At 46.1% G+C, this 16,881-nt stretch overlaps 1 protein-coding gene across 1 annotated transcript in view; it reads left to right on the top strand.

The window, feature by feature from the left end:
- LOC308513849 (maestro heat-like repeat-containing protein family member 1) overlaps positions 1–16,881 on the top strand; it is a gene marked incomplete at both ends in the record, with an annotated part of 56,878 nt that overhangs the window by 38,677 nt on the left and 1,320 nt on the right. The window contains 16 exons of the mRNA XM_081083950.1: positions 700–816; positions 3,546–3,668; positions 3,981–4,133; positions 4,850–4,975; positions 5,349–5,428; positions 6,021–6,156; positions 7,640–7,729; positions 10,884–10,988; positions 11,724–11,859; positions 12,318–12,415; positions 12,978–13,127; positions 14,209–14,363; positions 14,617–14,749; positions 15,392–15,576; positions 16,375–16,512; positions 16,705–16,852. Of these exons, the coding sequence (XP_080940076.1) occupies positions 700–816; positions 3,546–3,668; positions 3,981–4,133; positions 4,850–4,975; positions 5,349–5,428; positions 6,021–6,156; positions 7,640–7,729; positions 10,884–10,988; positions 11,724–11,859; positions 12,318–12,415; positions 12,978–13,127; positions 14,209–14,363; positions 14,617–14,749; positions 15,392–15,576; positions 16,375–16,512; positions 16,705–16,852 (2,073 nt within the window). The remainder of the gene's footprint in view (positions 1–699; positions 817–3,545; positions 3,669–3,980; positions 4,134–4,849; positions 4,976–5,348; positions 5,429–6,020; positions 6,157–7,639; positions 7,730–10,883; positions 10,989–11,723; positions 11,860–12,317; positions 12,416–12,977; positions 13,128–14,208; positions 14,364–14,616; positions 14,750–15,391; positions 15,577–16,374; positions 16,513–16,704; positions 16,853–16,881) is intronic.

Below are 16,881 nucleotides of genomic sequence, written 5' to 3'. Positions count from 1 at the left end.
GGAAGCGAGAGGGATAGAGCGTTAGAAACATCGATGAGAGAGAAACATCAATCAGGTGCCTCCTGCACACTCCCTGCTGGGGATGTGCCTGCAACCAAGGTACATGCCCTTGACCGGAATTGAACCTGGGACCCTTGAGTCCGCAGGCTAACGCTCTATCCACTGAGCCAAACCGGTTTGGGGAAGAGAATGAGACATTTTAAAGAGCCTGGGGAAGAGGGTTCTACACAGAGAAAATGGGGAGTGCAGAGACCCTGAAGAAGGGAGTGGTGAGTCCACACAGTCTGGTATTACAAGGTGGACAGGATGGTGTGCAGTAAGCAAGGATAAAGGCCACTGACATTAGGAGGAGGGAGAAATAATTACATAAAATTACTTCTTCAATTATACAATTTTGGTTCTAAAATTATGCAAGTTTAAGGAACTTTTTTTATTTCCTAGGTGTAAGTGGGAGGTATGGGGGTCAGAGCAAGTTCCCAAAGGATGATCCCTAAGAGGCTGAGACATTGGAAAGGCAGCTTTCTCTTCGCTGTAACTTGAACCCCTGCTCTATAGGATCACTGCCTTATCCAGATGCCTCTAGAGAGCAAGGGCCAGGGTGGAGGATGGGGCTGTGGGCAAAGGTGGTGGCTAGTATAGGAAATGCTGCCCTCCCCTCATTTCAAGCTCTGGGTGACCCTGCTCTCCTTCCTTTCCTAGGCTTTTCTCTATAAATTCTTTGGCTTTGCCCTGTGGACCTCAAGAAGTGAGAAACTGGTGAAGATGATGCTCTCCGCCATCCTTCAAACTTCCCATGAAAACGTGCAGGAGAGGGAGGTGAGGCAGAGTGCATTGGCAAAGCATTTTCAGGTTGAGTCAGGATGGCAAGGTGGCTAAAAGCTTGGGCCTGGCAAACCAGAGCACCTGGGTGAGAGTTCCAGCTCTGCCACCTACTAGCTATGTGCCCTTGAGCAAGTTACCGAACCTCTCTGTGCCTCAGTTTCCTCCTCTTTAAGACAAGGCTATGGTACCTTCCTGATAGGATATTTCTTTAAAAGATTTATTGAATTTTAAATAATTTTATATTTAGAGGAAAGTTGCAAAAAATTCCAAAGAATTCTTATTCTTCTCCCAGATTCCCAAAATATAAATGCTTTTCCATGTTTGTTTTATCATTCTCTTTCTCATACATTACATAATTTATTTACTAGCATTATTACTGTATTTTTTGAATCTGAAATGAAAGCTGCAGTCATGAAGCTCATTTACCCCTAAATACTTTACTGTCTACTAGCTAAAACTAAAGATATTCTCTTACATAAGCACAGTACAGTGATCAAAATCAGGAAATTAACATTGCTACACCACTGATATCTAAATTATAGACCCAGTTTGAAAACCATCAATTGTCCCAACAATGTGTTTTAAAGCAAAAGAAAAATATTATATTTTTATTTTTTTTATTCCAGTGTCTAATTCAGAATCAAGCCGTGCATTCAGTTGTCATTTCTCTTTATTCTTCTTTAATCTGGAACAAGTTCCTCATCTTTATCTTTCATGGCCTGGACATTTTAAAAATGCACAGACCACTTATTTTGTACAATGTCTCTCGGTTTTGGTTTCTGTCATATTTCATCGTGATTAGATTCAGAGTGTGCATTGTTGGTGGAATACCACAGAAGTAATGTGTGTTGAAGGATGGTTTTGAGGATTAAAATGTAAAACCACTAAGAGCAATGCTGGTACATAAGCACTCTCTACTTGCTGATTACTGGTAGTGCTGGTGTTCATGCCCTAGGACCTCCCTCTCCAGGGCCCTTCTCCTGCCAGATTCTCAGAGCATCCATCAGCTCCACGATCAGCAACAGGTATTTACTAAGCCTGAGTTGCAAACAGTATCAATGAGGAGAAAGACATGTATAGGAATGAAACGGCTAACTATACTCAATGGCCTTCTAAAGGCTACATGAGCAGTCATTGTGGCATTGAGGCTGGCTGGGACTTGGGTTGGTTGGGGCGAGTTTAGGAGAAGGAGGGAGGCAGGTATTCCCGGTTGACATAACATTCTGAGTCAAGATTCAGGATCAAGACTTTGGGGAGCACATCTAGAGAACAGTCAATGGTCTAGTGGGACTGGAGTGCAGAGTTCTTTGACAAGGAAGTAAAAGTGACCTCTTGCTAGCACTTGGGAACAGATTGAATACAGGAGATAAAGAGGGGAAAGGGCCTCTGGGATGATTCTTGGGTTTCTGGTCCAAGTGGGAGGAGAATGGTATCCTTCCCTAAGGCCAGAAACCCAGGACAAAGGGGGAGGCAGTAGATGTACTTAGTTTTTGACTGGGAGGGGTTGGAGTGTCAGGTGGACATGTACAGAAGCATGTAGACCAGGATCTCAAACCTGGGCTTGGTGTCTAGATTTGGGAAACATATTTTCCCTGACTGTTAAATGGGGACAACAATATTTACCTCAATGTATTAGTGAGGATTAATCAAGTAACATGTATAAGGCTGGTAAACATTAAGCACTGATGTTCTGATGATGTCAGTTATGATGATGATGTCATATGATGATGATGACCAGAAGGAGTGGTAGCCATGGCTAAGGGAGGACATAAGAAGAGGGACAGAATAGAACCCCCTTCTGATGCTCCACTAGTCCCTCTTTTCTAAAGAGGTAAAATTTTCCCTTTATCTACCTGATATCCAATGGTCTACAAGTCCCACTAAAATTTCCTCCCTCTCCAGGATCTGTGTTCTGGAGCCTGTCACTGTCCCGAGGCTCCCTCCATCTGTCTGCTCTTGCTGCAAAGTCGAATGGTGGCCCTTCCAGCACAAATGAGCCAATTTGCTAACAGCTGGCACCTGAATGTCTGCTTGAGCATTTTCTTAGCTCTGTGCCCAGTCATCCTTGTTGAGTAAGCTCTAGGGAGGGACTCAGCTGACACTGAAGTCAAAAGGGCCTGCTATGAGGCTGAGGGGTTAAGTTAAAGACTTTTCCTGGCAGGAACCACAGAATCCCCAAGTCTTCATGATTTGACTCTCTCTAGGTTGTGATTCCCCAACCCACTGGGACTGACAACATGTCCACTGAGTTGTTTTGCCATGATCTCCCTCTTCCTGTTCTCCTAAACTAGAAATATTAGCATTATCTGTAACTTTTCCCTGTCTTCCATCTCCTCTCTGACTAGCTATCCAATCCTGTCAGCAAGGTGCCTGGGATTTGTTCTTCCTTCTGTTCCCTCCTCAGAGAAACCATTCTCTGAATTCCTAGTGCCTATAAAAGTATTCTCAAATGTACAGGGTTAGGTTTGACAAGAGCAAGATTTTGTAAATCTGTGACTATGATTTTTCTTAATAATTTACTTTTTCAGTTACTTCTCGCAAAGATATTTGGTTCTCCACCTGGATTTTCAATAGTTCAAACGTGGAGAACCAAATCTCCTTTCCATTTCTTTCCTCTCCTCCCCCTTCCCCTTCCTCTATGTATATCCTGCTTGTGGGGGAACATAGCATGTGTCTGGCTCACCCCGAACTGTGGCATGGGGTTGAGGCTCTCTTTGTTACAGGGCATTGCTGTGGCGTTCAGCATCGTGTCCAAGAAACATCTGAAGACAGTCCTGGAGCAACTGAAAGGGTATAGTGCTGTCCTCACTGACAAGGAGTCATCGTCCATCCTCACACTGGCAAAGGTGATGTCATTCCCAGGGTGCTCTACCAGCCTCCCATACAAATCCTTCCAAGGCATCCCCATCACTCCAGCCTCCCATTTCTCTGAGGCCTTGTGACTCATCTATAAATGCTTCTCTTTCCCTGGAAACAACTGTGGGAACGTTTCATCCTTGATCCTTTTCTCTTGCTCTGCATTTCAGGCCCTGGTATCACCAGCTACATGCCCACCCTGTCCCCCAAGCTGCTCGCCATCCCACAGTCCCATCTTCTTTCCCAAATCGTCTGAGCAACCTTTTCCTCTCTGAACCTCTGTTTCCCCCTCCCCCCTACAGGAACATCAGCGAAAGGAATGGGTGCTTGTCTGTAACACCATCTACTTAAGCTATAGCAAGATTATTTTAGAGAGCAAGGGAGATATTTTCATGCATTTCGATGCCGTGCTGGCTTTGATCCTGCAACACTACCACAACTGCATTTTGGAAAAGGTACTTCCTGCTTACTCTACTGCTCCAGCTTTCCATTTCTGCCATGTCCTCTCTTACCGCCCAAGAAAAGATGCTTGGCCTTAAATGGGAGTCAGGGGCTAGTACAGTGACTTCTCCCACATTTTAATCCTTTCACTTAATCCTGCTACTTGGAGACTCTAATTGGCCCAAGGAGGAGACCACAGTAACTTTAGGTCTGTTTCACAGTGTGTCCTTCCTACTGACAGAGCTTCGTAACCTGCCATTGAGCTCTTCACTGCCCTCTCTGATGAAGGGATGAGTAAAACCTAAATTCCCTAGTGTTTGTAGGAAGAAGCATTCAGGAGAGGCAGCGGAGTGGCCATACTGCTCTCTTGCCTTTGCTATGTGTCCAAAGCATGGGTCCCGGGTTGGAGAAGAATCCCTTTCCATTCCCAAGTCAGATATCTTTTGGTAAAACTTGTTCAAGTGAAAGACAATACCTTGAAAGACCAGGAAGCTTGATGTGTCCTAGTTACAGAGTAACATGAGGGTGGCTTCAGAAGGGGGTTGGTGAGAGGACTGGCTCTGTCCACCACAGGGATGCACTGGTCTACCCTCAGAGGGAAGGTGCAGAGCATCAGCCTAAGGAAGGCTAAAGAAGGCTTAGGTCCTCACCCCCCAGACTGTGTAGGTAGTGTGCCCTGGCACAGATCCATTGCCACCTTGGAGAACCCTGAGCATACTGGTTCATTCAGGATAAGGCCCTGAAGCTGGATTACCTGAATGCCCTCATCATACTGACAAAAGCCCTGGGCAGGCAGCAGCACGTGGCCTTTCAATTCAAGTTCCCCCACAAGCTGGCAATTGTTTCCATCATGCTGGTAAGTATCTTGCAGGAGGATGGAGGCCGGAATGCAGAGAGGAGGGAGGATGGGTCCACAGGGAAACCATTGGTGGCACTCCTAGGCTGGAGCTGAAGGTAAAAGCCCAGATTTTCTAGTTTCCTTTTCCCGCCTTAGTGTTCCCTTTGCCATCCTCAAGGCTGGGGTGAGTACTGTAGGGAAGGTGTGGTGGGGAGTAGGAGAGAGGTGCTGTCCTCAGAGCCTTTGCAAGTCACTAAACATTCTAAATTCCACCTTGTTATGAACACAGCCTGGAGTGGGAGGAGGCAGAGGCAAACAGGAAAAATATGTTCACCATCCTTTTGGTGTGTGTGTGTGTGTGTGTGTGTGTGTGTGTGTGTGTGTGTGTTAGGACCTAATCAAGGAGGAGCCATTGAACTCCATTTCCAGCTCTATTAGACAGAAGGCAATGAACATCATCAATAACTTCAGGTAACAACACACCATCCACTCTGTCTTCCTTGACCCAGTTCTATTGCAGCTCTTTATTCCCTAGTTGATCCCCCCTCTTAGTTTCTGCTTCTGCTTCTTGCATAAGGGAATAGTAGAAATTTACTAGCCAATATCTGCCACTTCTTTTGGCCAAGATTTTTTGAATGGGATTTTCAAAGGACCTGGTAGAGATGGCCTTCTATCTCTATAGGCACTTGCTGTTAATTCTGCCTTAGGCATCCTTTTGCTTTCATCCCTGTCCCTGATAGGCACCTCCATCTCCATCAGTGATGTCCCGTTCTCTCAAAAGCTCTGGGGAACTAACAAGTAATAATATATCATCCCAAATTAGCAGCACCCTTTCCTGTAATAGTCATGCCTCCTCTCTTTCCCATAGTTCTTTTCTTTCCATCTTCCTGGCTCTTTTCACCCTTTCTTACTGTTACTCCCTTTCTTCTTTTAATACCCTTTCTTCTGATATCTTCGTCTTTCTTGCTCCCACTTATTCCTCTGTCGCCATCTTCTCTGTCTATAACCTTTTTAGTTGTTATTCCTGAGCACACTGGTTACACTTCTTCTCCCTGGATCGTAGGATGCTCAGGCCCCTCTTAGAGATAGAAGAAAGAGTAGAGCTCCTGGGAACATGCTTCAAGAGTGTGTTCTGCCTGCCATCCATAGAAGTGTTACGAAAGGAGGCATCTAGTCCCAAGAAGGGCCAGGCCAATGTGGTAAGTAACTCTTTGATGTTTGTCTCTCTGGTCTCATTTTTTATTTTTTTCAGAGGTTAGGAACTATAGGTTTGGCAGTTTTATGTAATAGTCTTCTGCCTTCTTTAATAAAAACACAAAATCATTGGAAGGAAGCCCTCCTGTGAAGAAGAGGTTGTAGGTCATGTAGTCTGAACACTACTCCTGAGATCTAACTTCCTCCTTCTACCCGCTGATTACCACTGCCACCACTTTAACACTCTGTCCCAAAGGCAGACACTTGATCCTTCCCTTTATAACTGCTGTGTGATTGAAACGAGACTAGAAGGTTCAAATATGATTTTACTAACGGTTGACAGGTAAGTAAAGCCAGGGAATCCCAGGAGCAAGCAATCAGAGTCTATTTCTTATAGTGCCTGCAGTGTTTCCTTAAGGAAGGAAAGAGAGATTCAGTTTTTAATTTATATTCATATATTTAATTCCTAGGAATTCTTTCATGTGTTCTGATTACACCTTTATCTTGCCTGGTCGTCCTTGTTTTATTGATGCCATAGTCTCTTGAAATGTTTTTGAAGCTATTAAAAAGAATTTAAAAATACAGGTTTCTATTATTTACCAAATTAGCTTGATTTTCTTTACGGTCAGTTGGTTTGTTCATCTTGGGCCTCCTTTTCATCCGATTTCTGGTAATCCTTACTTTTTAGTTCACAGTTATGTCATGAAGGAAAGACTGGTACATATAGAAAAGGCGGAGGTGGGTTTTCTCTGGCCTCCCTCAGTGTGAATCTGCTTTGGATGAGGAAGTTATTTTGACAGGATTTCCCTGTGTTTGGAGCAAGCTGGGAGTTCCAGCTGCCCAGTACAAATAGCTTTACACCTAGGTGGGTTTCTTCCGAGTATTTTATTCCAGGGAGAGCTGCCTTTCTTTTTCTCCCCCCTGATTTTCAGTTTTTGTGGCTGGGATCTATCACAATGTTGCTCTGGTTCTCCCAGCAGGCCCTACGTTTAGAAGCCCTCCTTGGCAGATCACCTACTCTCTTTATAAGGCTTTGGGCGAGGCCACTTGGTTCATTCAAGGATAAGAGGGAGAAACCCACTGTCCTAGATTTTGTGAATCAGTTACTCTGCAGACAGCCAGGCCAGTCCTCCTCCCACCTGGAGCCAGTCAGCCTGTCAGTCCTGGCTGCTTACTGAAGCTGTATCCCTGGGACCAGAGTCCCAGCTGAGCTCAAGTTAGGGAGTGGGGATGGAGGAGGGGGATAGCTACGTTGCAGGGGAACTCCCAGTCCACCAGGACAAACTACACACCAGGCAGACATTTGTGCTCTGGTGAAACAACAGAAGGATTAATTGAAGTGAATGATGGGCCAGTAGTGCTTGAATGTAGGGAAGTTTTTGGAGCAGGCTTTGTCAAGGAAGGCTGGAATAGCCAGAATGCTGAGCAGTTTAGAAGGAGGGTTGGGGTGATAGGTTGGTAATTTTTTGAGTTTCTTTTTCCCCTCAGGATCTGTTTGAGGGAACCATGCAATCCCTCCTAAGACTAATGGAGACACTTATTGTTGAGATGCCCACCCGGATCCAGAACTGCTTGCAGGTTCGTGGGAACAAACCCCTGAACGTCGGTTTATTCATTTCCTAGAACTGCCATAAATAAATACCACACGAAGTGATGTCAAACAACAGAAATACATTCTCTCAAGTTGTAAAGGACAGAAGTCCCAAATCAAAGTATTGGCTGGTTTGGTTCCTACTGGAGGCTCTGAAGGAGAATCTGTTCAGTGCATCTCTCCTAGCTTCTGGGAACTCCTGGCAACCCATGGTATCTCTTGGCTTATAGACATATCATTCCAATCTGAGCCTCCATTTATTTTCACAGGGCATTCGTGTGTGTGTGTGTGTGTGTGTGTGTGTGTGTGTGTGTGAGTTTGTGTGTGTGTTTCTCTTCTTTTTTTAAAAAAATATGTTTTTATTGATTTCAGAGATGGAGAGAGAGAGAGAAACATCAATGATGAGAGAGAATCAGTGATCGCATGCCTCTTGCAAACCCCCACTGGGGATTGAGCTCACAACCCGGACATGTGTCCTTGACTGGAATCCAACCCAGGACCCTTCGGTCTGCAGGCCACCCTCTATCCACTGAGCCAAACCAGCTAGGGCTCTTAATAAGGACAGCAGTCATTGGGTTAGGACCCACAAATCCAGTATGAACTCACCTTAATTTGAATTATCTGCAATGACCCTATTTTCAAACAAGGTCACATTCTGAGTTTCTGACTGGACATGAATTTTGGGGGGACACTATCAACCTGGTACAGTTGGGAACAGACCAGGGGAACTGTCTAGGGACTGCTTATTTTCCCAGTCAGAAAAACTAAGAAGTAGAACTGCTGATGAAGATTGGGTGCAAAGCTTTTAGGGAAATGATAATAAGGGCTAAGATCAAATAACTAATATTGGTCTTGCCTTTAGAGGAGAAAGCTTCCTCCTTCTTCCCCTTCAGCCATAGCTGTGGCCAGCTTCTCTCTCAGCTGCCCACTGCTCCCACATAGCAGTTAACAGTTCAAAACACAGGCTCTGGACTGCCATACACCATGGTTCCAGATGGTGGCTCTGCTGTTTGCTGTATGGTCTTGGGAAGTTGTTTAACGTCTGTTTGCCTCAGTTTTCTCTTGGAAACTGGAATGACATAGAGCACCTAGTTAATACAGTCATTTGGTAATGAGTGAGGTGTTTACAAAGTGCTTGGCTCAAAGACGTGAGGTGCAGGTACAACTGATTTGCCCATTTTAAAATTGTCTTTTTATTGACTTGATGTACTCTATGCTACTGTCATTGGGATACTTGGCTTTCTCCTGAAATTGCTATTCCCCAGTTACCACAGGGAGTTCAAGACTTCTTTGCAGTTCCTGTTGTTATTAAAATATAGGTCACTGAGGACTATATTCAGAGTATTGCGTTCAAAAGTTACTTGAAATATTTTTTTCTGTATGATTATATTGTCAATTGATATAATTTAGACTTGCTCGTCTTAAATTTTATGGTTTTTCTTTTACTTAATTGAAGAGCTTGATTATATAAAGATTTACATAATTAAAAACTTACTAGTAAAACCATGTAAAGTTTTACTCAGAGGATTTTTGCTCCCAAGCTGATCCTCTTAACCTTATTCGCACTCACCCTCTGTAGATAACCGTTTTCATTAACTTCTGGTTTGTCCTGCCTGTTTTTCTTATTGTGAAAATAAGCAAATCTCTGTTTACGGTGTATTCTTATTTCCCTTTCTGTTTTACACAGTCGTTAGCACATTCTATTCAGTGCTCTTGGCCTTGCTTTTTTCATTTATCCTCATCAGTTCACAGATATGTTCCTTTTTTTATGGTTTTATATATTGTGTGCATGTAATATAGTTTATTCAATCAGTCCTCTATGGATGGATGTTGGACTGCTTGTAATTATTTTGCTACTGGTTTTCTTCTTAACTTTTAAATTTGAAAGGATTGTAGATTCACTGGCAGTTGCACAAATAGTACATAAAGCATCTATTAAAACCAGGGAATTTCCTTGCCAGTATGGCTCAGTGGTTGAGCATTGGCCCATGCACCAAGAGGTCACTGGTTCAATTCTCGGCCAGTGCACATGCCTGGATTGCAGGCTTGATCCCCATTGAGGGGGTTTGAGGGTGTGTGCAGGAGGCAGACAATCAATGTTTCTCTCTGATCAATGTTTTTATCTCTCCCCCTCTCCTTTCCACTCTCTCTAAAATCAATACAAACATATTTAAAAAACACACAAAAAACAGCAAATTGATGTTGACACGCCGTTGTAAGACATAGACTTTATTCAATTTTAAAGAATTTATTAAAATTGATTTCAGAGGGGAAGGGAAAAGGATAGAGAGAGAGAGAAACATCAATGATGGGAGAGGATCATTGATTGGCTGCCTCCTGCACACCCCCTAAATGGGATCGAGCCTGCAACCCGGCCATGTGTCCTTGACCAGAATCAAATCCAGGACCCACCGCAGACCGATGCTCTATCCACTGAGCCAAACTGACTAGGGCAGGACGTGTTTCTTCTGGTCAGTGTAGCATCAGTGTTCTTTTGAGTTGCTTGTGGATTTTTCACCTGCTACTCTTCTTCTTTTTCAATTATATATCATGGTCTGTGTGGTTGCATCATTGTCAGATTGATGACTGTAGATTGACAAGTAGCAGTGGTATTTAGTACCCATAATTAACCAAAGGTGAGACACTTTTCCATTGTGTTTCAAGTGAAACCACGTATAATGATATTTTTCAAATAGATTTACACACACTTTACTCTGGAATCTGTGAATACAGTGACTGTTATTTTTTTTTTTATCACCAAGTTCTTTTTCTACTGAAGAATGGGAGGCGGAGGGTAGGAGAACTCAGAGGTATGTTGAATCACTGAAGTGAATAGAGTGGATATATTTTGAGAGCCACTGTTGAACCTGAAGGAAGGGGGTTGGAATTGAGGAGATTTCTATCACCTAGACGAAGGGAAAATATGGGGCTGGAGGATTTAATACCGCGTATACTTGATAGGAGAGAGGAGAGAATGAAACCTCTGGTGCCAGACCCACATATAATCTGCCTCTTGGCAAAAGAGGTCCTACTGTCAGAACTCTTGTCCTAAAACTTTGTAAAAGCCAGGTTCAAGAATATCTTTCTGTTCTCTGGGACACAGATGAATGGGCATCTCCTTTCATTATCTCCTTCCTCCAGCTTATGGATCCTTGGCTCAATTCCCAGAAGGATAACGAGCGGGAACGGGCCATGTGGTGTGCTGCACATATTCTGGAGTTTACAGCAAAAATGGAGGACTTCAATGTGAGTGGGAGGCGGCCGTGGAGTCTGAATTCTCATACCCTGTCTGGTTGCCCTTATCCCTACCTTCATCATATATATTACCTAGCCTCAGTCACTCATTCTCCGTCGCCCATGCTATTTTCTCTTGTGGATCCCATCCTGTTCTCTCCTTTTCCCCTTCTGTCATCTTCTACTTGGTGTTTTTCTCCATCCATCAGTTTTATTTCATCCCACTTGGTTCAGTCTGATGTTATTTGTCTGAACAAGCAATGACTAAACACTCGCCTTGTGCCAGGCGCTGTGGTAGGTGCTATAGCGAATACACAGATGACCAAGATAGTTTCTGACTTCATGAACCTTACAGTCCACTGGGGAGAGAGGCATGCATAGAACAATCTTAAAGAGAAGGTGATAATGAATAAACTGAATATAGTGGGACTAAAAGATCAAAACAAACAATTACAAGTTGAGGGGGCAGGGAAAGCCTCATAGAGAAGAAGGCATTAAACCTGACTTGACATATGAGTGGAGTGTCAAGGGGCAAAGAAGGGGGATAGAGTAAGGTAATTATAAAACGATGACCTCTGATGTCCTTTATGGCCACAACTCATCTATCCAATTCCATTCCCATTAACCTCACATAGTCTCACCTTTTATGTCTCTGGCTTATGCATTTCCTCCTCTGAGTTCTTCCTGTGATAGCTCAGCCTAAGGGAATGGCTGGGATAACTTGTGACTTCCAGCTTCCTTCCCCAGATGGCAATTGAATTCACCCGGCTGGGGCGCCTGGTAAAGCTGCTGGCCATGCGCTGCCAGGACCCAGTGGACAGCATCTGCTTCCTGTCTTCCAAGGCTGCGTATAACCTCTACTGTATCCTCTTGAAGAAAAAGCGTATGAGGAGCCTGTTCTTCCCCCTCCCCCTCCAACCACACACTTAGGCCTGGCCATCCCCTCACACTCATCCCAAGACAGTGAGGGCCAAGAAGCTGCTTGAGTACCTCATTTCCATTGAGGAACCTACCCCCAAACATCTACAGATAATCTCTTGGGAAAAAATACCTACATAGGAAATACTTCTTTGGAATTAGTTTCTCCTTTTTTGGCTCAGCCCCATCCTTTTACCCTATTCTATCTCTGCTCTGAGGCAGGCAAGATAGTTTGTTTGTCTTTTACCTCAGCTCCCACCATTTCTTATCTTAATGCCCATTCCTCTACTCCCAGCCCCAAAGGACATACATAGCCCCAAGCTGACTGAGTTCAGTAGGAGCTTTGGGCTAGAAGGTGGGAAAGGGGGAGTTTAACATGCCTTCTGAGTGTTTGAGAGGTGGGGTCGGGTGTCTCTGTTTCAGAGATGAAGAAGAAAATACAAGGCTTGTGGATAGAAGAGGGCATGAATGAAGTCTATAGTGCCAACTTGTTCTATAACAACACCTTTAAAATTGCCGAGGTGAGGGAGCAGGACCAGAGACAAAGTGAGGGAAGCCTGGGCGTCTCATTTACACGCTGTAATAGACTCCTGGGGTGGGACTCCTATCCTGTCTCTCTTCCCATTCTGTTACTGGATGTGAACTTTTCCTTTGGGGGAAATTTTCCTATCACATGCTACTATTTGTCTCCCCTTGAGCATCAATGGTCCTGATCCTTGTCTTCCCCTGTCCCCCCAGAAGCATTTGCTTCATGCTAATGCTGCTTTGTGAGCAATGTGTAGACTCAGAGATGTCACTGAGGATCTTAGCCCCAGCCCTCCTCTCCTGGGGTTCTGCTCTGCACCCCCTGACCTCTGAGCCCCACATTGCACTTGAGTCCAGTGTTTCCTCCCTTCCATCCCCAGGACTCTGTCCCCAGGAAAGGGTCTTCTAGGAGTTAGGCAGACAGCACAAGCCTAGGACAGAAGCACAGAAGCTCCCAAGAGAAGCCCTCCCTCACCAGGAGGAATGGCACAGGCTGTCTCGGGCAGGGGGAGCCCTGCATCCAGACTCATCGCACCATGTGATCCCACCCTGTTGCAGGCCTTTGCAGAGTACTTCACCCAGAGGCAGCTCACCAACCTGGTGCTGACAGCCATGGAGGAGCTGACGGGCAGCAGGGCTAACGTGTCTCTGGCTGCAGCCCAGTTGATGAGCGCTGTCATGAAAAAGCGGGGCTCAGATTTGATAAAGGTAGTGTGGTGCTTGGTGGGAGCTCTGGCCTGAATGTCAGGAGCACTGGCTCATGTCCTGGCTCTGTTACCAAGCAGCCAAAGGGCTGTAGCCAAGTCCCTCTCCTCTACTGGCTTTAATTCATTCACTTCTAAAATGTAGGCTTGCACTACATTTCCTCTGTGGTCTCACTGAGCTCTGACATTTGTAATCCTGAGCTTGTAACTGCAGTGCCTCCTATCTGGGCGGCCGATTCCTCAGTAATGACAGCCATGTGCAGGGGTGTAGGCATTGTTGGGGGACTCTCCCCAACCCCCTGGGGTGTCAGGAGCTGAGACCTCAGTGAAGGAGTAAGGCTGTGGATTGGAAACAAGGAAGTTCACAGAATGACTGACCTATGTATAAATGTTCTTTTAAGCTAGCATAAATATGGGAAGGCCCAGCATTTAGAAATCTATTTCTCACTTCACTAAGAAAAAAAAACTTCAAAATCGGGTCATATAGGGCAAGTCTCTGAGTGGCCACCATCCTCTTTATACGTGTCACGGGTGCTGTCCATCCCCTCTCTCTCTGCATCCCCAGACATCCGTTGCCTCCACTCATTTATGTGACTGGCGTGGCCTAGGTACCAGAAATGGGCGGGCACCATGACAGTCCTTGAGATATTACAATGAAATGGACTTCCCAGAGGTCCATAGTTTAGAGCTCTGAGCACCAGATGAGAACCCTGTGGTCTTTCCACATCCAGTGCCACTGTCCCTGCAGTTTTAGGGCTGGAAGTTGACCTTAGCTGGGAGGGAAAGGCCTGAGTGCCTCCAGGGCTTTGGCTTTCTTTCTGGAGGGTCTTCTGTCTCCTGAGCAACCTCAGACCACCTCTCTGGACATTGGGGCTCTGGACAGGCATTTGCTCTAGTGGGCCTTGGCCCGAGCTCCCTTTTTGGGCCCTGCTGCTCTGGCCTTTGGCACCCCGCAACTCTTCCTTGAGAAGAGAGTCAGGGACAGGATTGCAACTATGCCTCTTGAGTTTGAGGACTCAGTAGAGAGGGAGGAGGAAGGAAGGAAGTAAAGAAGGACTGACGGGTGTTCTGGCTCTCCCCTGCAGGTGGAGGAAATTGTGGCGGGCATCCTGGAAAGGCTCAAATTGCAGCTGGAGCCCAACACAAAGGCGGAGACCCTTCGGGCCCTGTGCTTGCTGGCAGGCAACAGCACCCACAGCGTTGTGCCCCTGCTGCTCAACAGGCCCCTCCCTTGGGATAGGTACCTCTCCCACACCCAGGAGCACACTCCATCCCAGTAAACCCTCCCCTGCTCCAACCCAAGCCCATGTTAAAATCACTGCACAACGATGCATTCTTCTTGATGCCAATCAAACTTCATATTCTTTGGCCAAGTCCTCTTGCGCCTCACTCCCTCTAGAACCTGAGAACTGGCCTTTCATAGGCTCAAGACCAGATTGGTACTAGAATATGATTACCAGGGCCCATGACATAGCTGTCCCTGGCTCCTGCAGAACCATTCTGGCCGTGTGGAAGGTGTTTGGCACCGAGCGAGAGACCACAATCAACGTCCTGCAGCTGCTGATAGGCATCCTGGAAAACCACTCCACAGAGGGCACGATGGAGCAAGCCCTGCAGCCCGTGGAGGTCAGCATGGGGAGGGCGGGCAGGGGGCGGAGGACTTATGTCTGGGACTTGCGTGCAGAGGCGAAGATTAAAGGGCACCTGTCAGGTGCGAGCAGTTGTTAGGGAGCAGTGAAGAGGAGACTGTTAACACTGGACTCATGAATACTGCACATACGTTTAGTACTTTAACTTTGTACATCCAAGAACTGCATGATGTAGAAAGTGCAGGAATCAATCCCATTTCATAGACAAGGAAACTGATGTTCAGTGTTAATCAGCTTTTTCTGTCTCCTGAGTTTGTGTCTGGCGCCCATATTTCTGGGGCCTGGCCAAGGGCATGCGGTGCTGGGGCAGAGGATGAAGTTTGGTTGTCTGAAATTGGGTAGCCCAATATATTTTCTGCTGAAAAATTAGAGTTGGTTCCCTTTTTGTTTTTAATGTTTGGCAATAAAGAGAGAGCAGATTACATGTGTGTGGCCCCTCATTTCCCCAGGATTGAGCTGTGGGCATTCAGTCTTTGAGTGCTTCTTAGAAACCTCAGTCAGAGTGCACTGTGACCTATGGGCAGTGACAGGGAGGGGCAGTGTGTGGGATTGTGGGACCATTTCTGTCTTTACCAGACCTAGTCAATTCTGCTTCCTCCTTTCCACGTGTCCTCCACAGGCGGCGTGTGCCTTGTGTGAGATGCTATCCGGGACTCTGTGCCGGGAGGCCATCCTGGAACTCTACCCCCGGCTATTGCTGGCTGTGCTATGTCATCTCTTCTGGGTGATTGAGCAAAATGTCCTCCAGAAGGTGGTGGTCTACAGGAAGGATGGGGGCTTAGGCAAGACCTTTGACTCCAGTAGGTAAGCCTAACCCTGGTGTGATGGAGAAATGAGACTAGTCAACTCCAGAGGGCCCTGGACAACTGGATGCCAATCCCCTAGGGAAGCTGAAGAAGAGACTGACAGCAGCACAGAGCTGGAATGTCGGTGTGGGTGCCCCAACATCACGTGCTGGAATGTTCCCACGTGTTTTCAAGTTTCTCGTTACCCTTTTCCTTGCATGCACTCCTCTGCTTCACCCAGCGGTTCAGGTCTCTGTTCATGACTCGGCCCATGAAAGATTCAATACTCTCCATGCAGCTGTGGCCATTCGAATCTGGATCACCTCTGGCTTAGCTTTGTCACTAACTGCGCCATCTCATGGAAGTTACTACTGCAGTTTAGGGTGTTGAACTCCTAAGTAAGCGGTTGTCAGACCTTTTTAAAAAACCTCAGGGTATTCTATTCAAGTGAAATCTTACAGTAAAAAAATAAAGAAGACCAGTAACCAGAGACATTCTGGTTAGATGGGTGTGGAGGTGAAGGGGTATCCTAACCCTGCTACACCGTGGAGAGCTGAATTTGAAAGCTGTGGCACTAGCACGTCTCTATAGGCTCTTTTACAAGACAAGGTTGAAGGGGTGAGCAGACACAATTGGAGATGGGTTTCAGAGAGCCATGGGTTTTCATCAGCTGGAAAGCAGGATCCAGCTATGCACCAGATCCAGATTAGAGAACTGTCTCCTGGCTTGCCAGGACAAGGATGCAAACTAGGGCATAACACCTTGTTCATCCCTCTGTTCCTTTCTTTTCACAAACCTTGTGACGACGGGCCTTCAGTTGTGCCCTGGAGGTGGTGAAGCTTGTGTTGTTCGCAGCCGCATATGATGGAGTGGTGGTTTATGCAGATGAGCATAAGTGCTGGGATCATCTGTCCTCCTCTAAATTTTACTACAGAGGCATCATGGACCTGACAAGGTGCGACCATTTCCCCAGCATGCCCTATACCACTCTAGCCCCCAATCCCAATTTTCCAGGATCCAGCTCTCAAATACAGCAGACTATAACCCTCCCTTGCTCATCTCCCAGACCTCAGCCTTCACATTATCCTGTTCTGTGCATACTGTTCCCTTGTCACCTCCCCTCCACCACTGCCCACTCCCCACCCAGCAACTCTTGGCTTTCTCTGCCCCACCCCAGTGGCATTGTGAAGAACTGTGAAGCAGTCATGCTGCACCGACTTCTGAACCTTGTCAAGACCTTCCTTGACAGCGGAGATAATCATCGGAAGATCTTGTCCAGGACCGTCTATGCACAGGTGAAAGCCTGGAGGGAGGACCACAGCCC

The sequence above is a fragment of the Myotis nattereri genome (genome assembly GCF_964212035.1).
Source record: "Myotis nattereri genome assembly, chromosome: 2".
Classification (NCBI taxonomy): domain Eukaryota; kingdom Metazoa; phylum Chordata; class Mammalia; order Chiroptera; family Vespertilionidae; genus Myotis; species Myotis nattereri.
The sequence above is the reverse complement of the archived record's forward strand: the minus strand, read 5'-3'. Positions and strand labels throughout refer to the sequence as shown.